General features: G+C 37.0%; 1 protein-coding gene across 1 annotated transcript; it reads left to right on the top strand.

Annotated features, from left to right (window-relative positions):
* The first annotated feature begins 4,147 nt into the window (after positions 1-4,147).
* On the top strand, positions 4,148-10,122 carry LOC113295633 (conserved oligomeric Golgi complex subunit 5-like). Its single transcript, XM_026543965.1, has 3 exons — positions 4,148-5,359; positions 7,058-7,531; positions 8,743-10,122. The coding sequence occupies exons 1-3, from the start codon at positions 4,193-4,195 to the stop codon at positions 9,691-9,693; spliced, it is 2,592 nt and encodes an 863-aa protein (XP_026399750.1). The 5' UTR covers positions 4,148-4,192; the 3' UTR covers positions 9,694-10,122.
* The last annotated feature ends 211 nt before the right edge of the window (positions 10,123-10,333 follow it).

Genomic DNA, 10,333 nt, shown 5'->3' with positions numbered 1-10,333 from the left:
ACAACATAATATCCCTTCTTAATCGAAGAATATCCATGAGTTTTTCTTCGTCGATATGGCTTAGGAAGACTGTTATGTGTTTGAACATTTGAGGAACACATTGAACTGACTTTCCTGGTGGAGTACACAGGGTGAGTACTAAAACCAATAGGTTTAGACATGCGAATGTCAGTTACACCTTTGAGAATTAAATCTAAGGTGTGTTGAAGACGAATAATAGAATTGTCATTCAACCTAGAATTCCTCTTTTGTTTACACGACCCTTTTGAATCACAAAAGAGACACACTTTATGATCACCTGAGTGATTAGCCAGAACAGTCTTAACACAATTTTCGGGAGAATTCTTCCTTCTGTGTGATGTGGGCTTCCCTTGATTATAAGAAGATACATGCGCATCTTTTTCAACAGAAAGGGTTTTCAGTTTTGCTTCTGAACCAGTAATTTTTTCAGTTAAATCAGAAGTAGTTGGTATGGCGAACTCTTTTGAACACTCTTGAAATGAGAGTTTACTTAAGATATGTTCAATTTTCAAAGCATCCTTTTTGAGATTTTCCTCTTGAAGAATCTTTAAACGAGAGTCACGCTCACATATCATACCAATAAGGACATTGACTTTGTGTTTCAACCGATTGACATTATCAACCTATATTCTAACAAGTTTTAGAATCACTTCACTCTCTTTGGCTGCATCCCTTTCAACTTCAGAGTCAGACTCGTCGGTAAGGTGGTCAGGGAAACACTTGTCAATGTATGTTTGCTTTCTTTGAACACAAGGTTCTTCTATATTCGAGATTGACAAATCTTTCTCTTTAATATATTTTAAGGAAACATAACTTTTATTTATCGCAATGCGTTTATCAGAGATAGTATCGTCCGTCCTCAGATCGCTACAAACACATACTTATGAGGTCTTTAAGGTGTTTGCCTGCTATGATACCGATTGAAAATGCCGGGGTATAATAACCACGCCCAACAATTCGTTTGGAAATCTTAGAGGACTTAATCCAATACACTTTCTAGAGAATCAACTAGACAGTCAGACTCAATCTAGAATAAAGTATATCTAAGAGTTTAATATCTCTAACTCTTAATTCAATCCGCAATCAATAAATAGAAATTTGCGAGCCCGATTGAATATAAGAGGAATTACTTGAACGGTACCAAAGACCAATGCTCAAGTGTCAATCAATGTAAATCAACAACCAAAGGTTGGATATTCTAATTGATTGATCTTAAAGCACAACCTGTGATATTTCAATTATATAACAAAATATAATGCGGAAAAAAAATAACACAGACACCAGAATTTTGTTAACGAGGAAACCACAAATGCAGAAAAACCCCGGGACCTAGTCCATATTGAACACCACATTGTATTAAGCCGCTACAGACACTAGCCTACTACCAATTAACTTCGGACTGGACTGTAGTTGAACCCTAATCAATCTCACACTGATTCAAGGTACAGTTGCGCTCCTTACGTCTCTGATCCCAGCAGGATACTATACACTTGATTCCCTTAGCTGATATCACCCACAACTAAGAGTTGCTACGACCCAAAATCGAAGACTTGATAAACAAATCCGTCTCATACAGAAAAGTCTATAGGATTGAATAAATCTGTCTCCCACAGAAATACCCAAGAGTTTTTGTTCCGTCTTTTGATAAATCAAGGTGAACAGGAATCAATTGATAAACCAGACTTACATTCCTGAAGAACAGCCTAGTATTATCAATCACCTCACAATAAACTTAATCGACTAGCGAAACAAGTTATTTTGGAATCACAAACGATGAGATGAAGGTGTTTGTGATTACTTTTCTATCTTGCCTATCGGAGATATAAATCTCAAGCCAATTTTACAATTGCACTCAATCACGATAGAAACAGCAAGATCTGATCACACAATAACAAAGAGAATAGTTGGGTCTGGCTTCACAATCCCAATGAAGTCTTCAAGTCGTTAACCTACAGGGTCTCGAGAAGAAACCTAAGGTTAAAGGAGAATCAACTCTAGTTATGCAACTAGTAACACACAGGAGGTGTGGGGATTAGGTTTCCCAGTTGCTAGAGTTCTCCTTTATATAGTTTTCAAATCAGGGTTTGGAATCCAAGTTACCTTGGTAACAAAGCATTCAATATTCACCGTTAGATAAAAAACCTGATTCAACCAAGCTAATATATTTCAACCGTTAGATCGAACTTAGCTTGTTACACACAAATGAAATGTACCTTCATTTAGGTTTATGTAACCGTAGAAAAACGTGTACACCATGTTGGTTCACAAATATTTAACCGGGGTTAGCCATATGATTACTCTCATATCAACCTTATTCATCTTAACCATAACTAGTTCAAATGACTCAAATGAAACTAGTTAAAGAGTTTTTCAATTGCTACATTTTCATGGATTTATACAAGAACACAATTGAAGCAAAATCGGTTTGATTCACTCGAATCAATACATGAACATTATAGCCACGGTTTGCAAAGATTGCGTTCCTTATTGATAAATGTTTTAGGTTCATGTACAACCGATTTCAGAAAGTAACCTACTTAAGTATGCGTACGGGTATGCGTACTTAAGTAACCGGATTTGAGTTTGTTTTAGTTTTCAAACTCAACAGAACTTTCCGCCAGTATGCGTACGGGTACACGTACTTTAGGTAAACGGATGAGTTTGGTTTTGGATTTCAAACTCAGCAGAAATTCACGGACGTGAACTTCCGCCAGTATGCGTACGAGTACGCATACTTTCCCAGTCTCCTATAACCTTTTTGTATACACACAAGTATGCATACTTTAGGCTCCTGGTTTTGGACTTAGACACTAATGTAGGAACACACTATGCTTATTTCCAAAGATGGTTACAAGATTCTAAACTATTTATTTCAATCATTGAAACATTCTTCTATAATGACAATAGCCGTTTTCACACACTATTAGCATCAAATCAATTCTCAAGATATTGAAATAATCATTATCGAAACATTCCAAGTCTTACACCAAATGATTGTATCACACAAACCATGTAAGATGTTACTCGGCAATTTTCTCATGATATAAGATGAACTTGGTCGAAGCGAAATCTTACCAACACATATTTCGAGAAATATGTAAGAGAGATATACTCAACTCGAAATCTCAAATGTGTATAGCGAAAACTATATCGTAACACGACTTATGTCTCAATATAAGAGATAAAGTAGAAATACACTTTCCAAGTGATAGATGAGTTTAAGTCTCCACATACCTTTTGTCGATGAAGTTCCACAAGCTCTCCTTAGTAGTTCTTCGTCTTCAAGTGATAAACGCCTTGAAGTCTAAGCTCAACTACACAAACTATGTCCTAGTCCGAGACATCTATAAATTGGCTAGAAATCAAGACTTATAGTTTTGATCACTAACATTGATAAACATGCTTGAGATAGAAACGCATGCGAGTTCGACCGAGCAGTGCTCTAACACCTTGGACATCCAAGTGTTCAAGAAGTAGTTTCCATAACCAATTAGAGTGGTGCATAACTGACCAGCATTATCTGATTCGTTCAAGAGATGCCATACCTATACAAAGTAGTTAAGGAAGTTCCATTGTAGCTATAAATTACTTATATCTTTCCCAACTCGTCCCATCCTTCAGCCATATGTAAAGCCTTAAAATATGGATAACCTGCTTCGTAACCACCACTTTAAAGCCATTCTTGGACAATCTTCTGCTAGACTTCTCTTGTCCATGAGCTTCACTCAAATTGACGCTTAATATTGGGTAAATTCATGCTAATACTTGTTCATCATTTTTGTATTTCAATGCTCCATGTGTCATTCGCTTTACTTAGATGAATAACATATTATAATGACACATTTGGCATGCGTCATTGTTCTTGCTGCACTGTCCAGGCTCTGATCATGCCTTGCATTGGACCAGTACATAGGCCTAACTCTTGGCCGATTTCATGTTCTTGCATCATCCTTGAGTCAAGTATTCTCGAACACGGCATCATATTCCGAATTTGTCATTTGGCCATATCTTGTCTTTAGTTATGCAGCTTCATCTTTGGCCCATGTGCTTCATTGCCGTGCCAATAACTACCCAATGTTGCACTCGCATTCTAGGCCGGTCATAGAGAGTCGAAACATCTATTACGAGTAATAAAGAAACATATGCACCGATCGAAGAAAAAAGAGAAACAATGGCTTCCCCAGTAATACAACAAAGACCATCAGTTCCATCATCTGCCCCATTACATAGACTATCAACATTTAAAGATAGATCATCACAATCACCGTTATCATCAACAACACCAAACATTTCATCTTCTTCTGCAACTTTTTCTTCGTCTACACCATTTACATCAAATTCCACTACTACTACTGTTACATCTTCTCCTCTTGATTCATTCTCTACAGATCCTGTTTTTTCTGTTTTTCTATCACAAGATTTTGATTCTGCTCGTTTCTCATCACAAGCCCTAAGTTCCGGTTCAGCAGCTGCTCGTGCTGAGAAATTAGAAGAAGGGATTCGTCTTCTTGAGAAACAACTAAGATCTGAAGTTCTATCTCGTCATCATGATCTTCTTTCTCAATTATCATCACTTAAAGATGCTGAATCTGCTCTTTCCGTTGTTCGGTCTGGTATTTCTACTCTTCAATCTTCTGTTCGACGAATTCGTCAAGAAATTGCAGATCCTCATCGTCAGATTAAGGTTAAAACTATTCAACTCTCTAATATTCATCAAACCGCTGAATTTCTACAATTTACAGTTAGAGTACTTAGATTATCAAAGAAATTAAGAGATTTGATGGCAAATTCCAGTTCCGAACCAGAGAAATTAGATCTCTCTAAAGCTGCACAGTTTCATCATGAGATTCATAGTTTATGCGAAGAGAATTCACTTTCTGGAATTACAGTTATCGATGAAGAATTGGTCTGGCTTTCTGAGATTGGAAATAAGGTTAGATCAGAGGGAATGAAGGTCTTAGAAAGAGGAATGGAAGGATTGAATCAAGCTGAGGTTGGTAGTGGTTTACAAGTTTTCTATAATTTAGGCGAACTGAGAACAACTACAGATTCATTGATTAATAAGTATAAGAACCAAGGTGTGAAGAGTATAAGTGCTGTCCTAGATATGAAAGCTATATCAGCTTCAGGAGGTAATTTTGGTCCTGGAGGGATTCAGAGAAGTGGTACTCCTCAGATTGGTGGTGGAGGTAAAGCTAAAGAAGCACTTTGGAAGAGAATGAGCACTTGTATGGATCAAATTCATTCTATTGTTGTTGCAGTTTGGCATTTGCAGAGAGTTCTGTCTAAGAAAAGAGATCCATTTACTCATGTTTTGCTCCTTGATGAGGTTATGCAGGTGAGTCTTTTCCTTTCTCAAAGTGTTGAGTTGCATAGGTATAATAATTTGTATTTTTGTTTTGGTAAAATTATGACGCTTAGTATTACATTCGTTCTGGGTAATTTGTTGATTGAATTGCTCCTGGAAGTTATTTTAGACGTAGTTGGTCTGATAACTGATTCTTAGTGAATCCCACAGCTGCCAAAATACAACCTATTTGATTACCCTAGTAGTTTTTGGTTGTGTTGGATGTAGTCTATATGAAACCAAATTTGTTTGAAACCTAAGACGAAATTGCTTATTTGTAGAACAACCGTCTCCAGATTATGACTTTCGAGAGAGAGAGAGAGATGTTACAGTGTAAAACTAAAACCATAAAAAGGTCGTTAATGTATGTTGTAATCACCAAATGCTCCAATTGAACCTTCATTGATACCTATTGAATAATTGAAGTAACTATTATTCTTGTTGATGGAAGTATCATTGTTCGAATTATGACACTGGGTTGAGGTGTAGCAAAACTATGGAAGTAGGATCAGACAGTTGCACACATTGTGGCATTAGGTTCATAATATACTATAAATTTAGGTACGTAATCTATATCTGCTGTTTCTTTGTGCTTTGATGCTTGAATGGAGAATGTCTTTTTCTTAAACTTTTGATGGATATTTGTAATGTTTTTCATTATGCTTCTTTTTTCTTCAATAAGTTGTACCACCTCATCAGAAAAGCAATCGCTAGTTGTAACATCATCAATATTTGCATAGTGAAAGTTTGAAACTTGTACAAATAGACCCGAGGCAGGTTGCTTTTCAGCTATTGTTATACAGTTTATGTGTCTTGCATCAGCTTATCTGACGAGCATGATCTGGAATATTTTATACAGTAAGAAGTGTACAGACATGACAAAGTACAAATGATTTTGAGCATCTGAGACTGACATATGCATTTGTCTTTGGTTCTTTATTTACATCTTCTTCTTAATGCGAAAGCCCTTTCTTTTCTTTCCTTTCATAAGTCTATTTCTTAAATAAATTTTTATGATCTTTTTTCTCCCACCATCTCTGTACCATAAGGAGTCTAGAAATGGTAAGAACTTGATATCTATTGTTTGTGCTGTGCTTTTCGAGCTCTTTTCAGTCAATAGAATAGTGCAATCACAGTGTGGGACTCATGTGTAACTTGAAATTTAGAATTGCCATCACCCTAGAAATTCTGAGTCTCGAGGTACTCATTTTTCGGCTTCGAAGTCCAAGCCATCCCAATTAAACAACTAAGATGTCTCAGTTAAGACTATCAAGATGTGCTAACCAGGAATTTTCAATTGGGCTGTGTAACATAAACCAAGAGAAGAAAAATCAAATTCATAAGTTGTTCTTGTCACCATTTATGAACGGAGATATCTTTGCCAACTTGCAAGAGATTCCCTCAATTAAAGAAAATCTAGAATGAGAATGTCCTGTCCTGATTTGATAAATATCTGCCCACCTTTAAAAAGCCTCCTGTTTTTGTATTATGAGACCAATCATACCTTTCAACCATTTAAGATCCGTTTCTTAATCGACTGGCTGCATTTTCTTGAGCTTTGGGTTCACCAAAGCTACAGAGACCATTTTAAAGTCGTGAAGTATATATGTTTGTACAATTGCGACCTCAGTTGCGCCTTCTAGACATTAGTGTGTTTTATTTTGCTAAATTGAACTGAATTTTGTTCAGGAGGGTGATCCAATTCTCACAGATCGAGTTTGGGAGGCACTTGTAAAGTCTTTCGCAAACCAAATGAAGTCTGCTTTTACTGGGTCAAGCTTTGTGAAAGAGATATTTACTGCTGGATACCCAAAACTCTATACAATGTTAGAAAATCTTCTTGAAAGAATTTCACGCGACACAGATGTCAAAGGTGTTCTACCGGCTATTAGTTCAGAAGGAAAAGATCAAATGGTTTCTGCCATTGACTTATTTCAGACGAATTTCTTGGCTCTCTGCTTGAGTCGTCTCTCAGATCAAGTTAATAGTATATTTCCTGTTTCCAATAGGGGAAGTGTTCCCTCTAAAGATCAAATTTCAAAAATTGCACTAAGAATTCAGGAGGAGATTGAAGCTGTTAAACTAGATGGGCGCCTGACTCTACTTGTCTTGCGCGAAATTGGCAAGGTCCTGCGTCTGCTAGCACAAAGAGCTGAATACCAGGTACTGCAACCTAATGACAGATATTATTACTATCTTGCTTTTGTTGTTTATTTTAGTGAAAGTGCTCCAACTGTTTATAAAGTCCTTAAATTTAGGAAATGAGACAAATCAACAACAACACAAGGGTAATGCAAACTATAACAGCATAAAGAATGCGATGCCAAGATTGGTACATATTCCTCAAAACCTGTCTTATGCAAGGTTACATTTGGTAGTACCTCTCTTCAAATGGAAGATACCTGAACATCCTTGCCTATGGTCAGTTGTTTAGGAGCAGCACATGCTCTTTCTCGACACTTATAATATACTCTTCTAGATAGTGTTTTTGAAAATAACATCCTAATAAACAAAATGCTTCCATGCTCTATACGGTAGGTAAGACTTTCATAGAGCGTTTTTTTCCTATTCTAATAAGTTGTCATATCGTGCCCACTTTTGCTAACCACTACATCTTTCGTATTTGTCGTAGAACTGGTATCTAATAAAACTAATCTCCTCAGTTAGCGTGACATGTGATGCTTGAGATACTGCATGATTTAAACATTTTACTTTGTGAGGGTTGGCATATTCGTACACTAAATTTTTGCAGGCAACAGAAAGAACAGTTTAAGTTAGCAATCACAACCTTTTTAGTTTACCTGGTAGCACGCCAGATCTCTCTCTTTAGTGCACCAGAATGTTTCAAACTTTTCCAGTGATTATTGTCCAAGTTTTCAGTAAAATTTATCAAATTTGTATGATGCCCGGTGCATGATTGCATGATCTACCAGAGGTTATTAGAAGGCATTGGTTTAGCCTCGTAAATGTTCATTTGTTAAATATATTTGATAGTTTCATTTTCTTAATGAAAAAGATCCACTTATCTGGTCTAATTGTGATCTCCTTAAATTCAATATATTCAAGGTACGAGTTCTGTAGTTGTTGCCTAGTTTAAGTTCTCATGATTATATAATGTTAATCAACACTTTCTGTATGTTGCATTATCATAACTTATCTTTGGTTGCTAGAGCAACACACAGTAAGACGGATTCCAAGCTAATCATGTACTAGACCTTCACCTAGCATCAAAAGGTGGTATACTTTAGTTACTTTAATGCTAAATCATAGGAGATTTACATTGTTATTAGCCAACATCAGTTTCTTTCAGGTCTGATCCTTCTAATATTTGATCTTTTCTGTATATGCGCTAAAAACTGTTCCTGTAATGACAGATATCAACTGGTCCTGAGGCTCGTCAAGTAACAGGGCCGGCAACTTCCGCCCAACTCAGAAACTTCACTATCTGTCAACATCTACAGGAAATTCATACACGCATATCATCAACAATGTTGACCCTACCATCTATTGCATCAGAGGTTTCATCCGACTCTTTAGGTGCCATATACGGGGTTGCATGTGATTCAGTGACGTCCTTATTCCAAGCAATGCTCGATCGTCTTGAGGCATGCATCTTACAAATTCATGACCAAAACTTCGGTGTCCATGGCATGGATGCTGTTATGGACAATAGTGCATCGCCTTACATGGAAGAACTACAGAGAAATGTTCTTCACTTCCGCAGTGAATTCCTGGTCAGATTATTATCTGCATCATCTTCAACAAATTCTCTTTCTTCAAACACAGAGACTATATGCACTAGGCTCGTTAGGACAATGGCCTCAAGGGTTTTAATATTCTTCATCAGACATGCTGCTTTAGTAAGACCCCTATCAGAGTCTGGTAAACTGAGAATGGCAAGGGACATGGCTGAATTAGAGTTAGCCGTTGGGCAAAATCTGTTTCCGGTAGAACAACTTGGTGTCCCATATCGTGCCCTTCGTGCATTTCGCCCTGTGATTTTCTTGGAGACATCTCAATTGGGTGCTTCCCCACTCCTTCAAGATTTGCCACCAAGTGTTGTACTTCATCACCTTTACTCTCGAGGACCAGATGAGTTGCAATCACCGCTTCAGAGGAACAAACTCACACCTCTGCAGTACTCATTATGGATGGATTCTCAGGGTGAAGATCAGATCTGGAAAGGCATCAAAGCAACTCTTGATGATTATGCTGCAAATATTAGGGTTAGAGGAGACAAGGAATTCAGCCCTGTTTATCCTCTTATGCTTCGAGTTGGATCGTTATTAACCGAAAATGCTTCCTTATTACAAAAGCCTCGATGAGCAAAACAAATGTCATTCATACATGAGTTTTTTTTCTTTGAAGTATCCATTACTTCACCGTCCTAACAATTTTGCACTAGAAAGATGCTGGTGCATTATCGAAAACTTCATTAGAAAAAATGGACCAACTACCTTCGGCCAATTTTCCATTGCGCGACTGAAAGAGGTATGTGTTTCCAATGTGTTTTGCCCGTCCTACTTCTATATATATTAATTTCTTCATTTTATTAAATCAATCTAGGTTCATATTTCAGTTTTTGTATCGTATGCAATGGAGGATTTTACCTGCGTAATTGTGTTGCTCTTTTGATTTCTCATGTGTTTCATGTCACTTTTACAGCATGTCTTGTTCAAATGTAGTTATTTCTTATATAAAAGATACTTATTTCCATAGCAACCTAGAAATACACTACACTGAAAATTGAAGCATCCCTGTCTGTGTTCTCTGTGTTTGCGTATTGTTCTCTGGCTTATTTTGAAACTTCTCAAAAGGTTGTTCTCTGGCTTGCTCCCATGGTCCCATGTAAAGTTTCCAAGTCAATATCATTTGTGGTTAGTTCAAGGTCTCAAGTGGTTTGTGTCTGACTTCAGTTATTCTCTAGTTTTACAAAATCCTATCTTCTACTTCCTCGTTGAATTT

The sequence above is a fragment of the Papaver somniferum genome, chromosome 1 (genome assembly GCF_003573695.1).
Source record: "Papaver somniferum cultivar HN1 chromosome 1, ASM357369v1, whole genome shotgun sequence".
NCBI classification, from domain to species: domain Eukaryota; kingdom Viridiplantae; phylum Streptophyta; class Magnoliopsida; order Ranunculales; family Papaveraceae; genus Papaver; species Papaver somniferum.
This window is presented reverse-complemented; position numbering and strand designations above follow the sequence as displayed.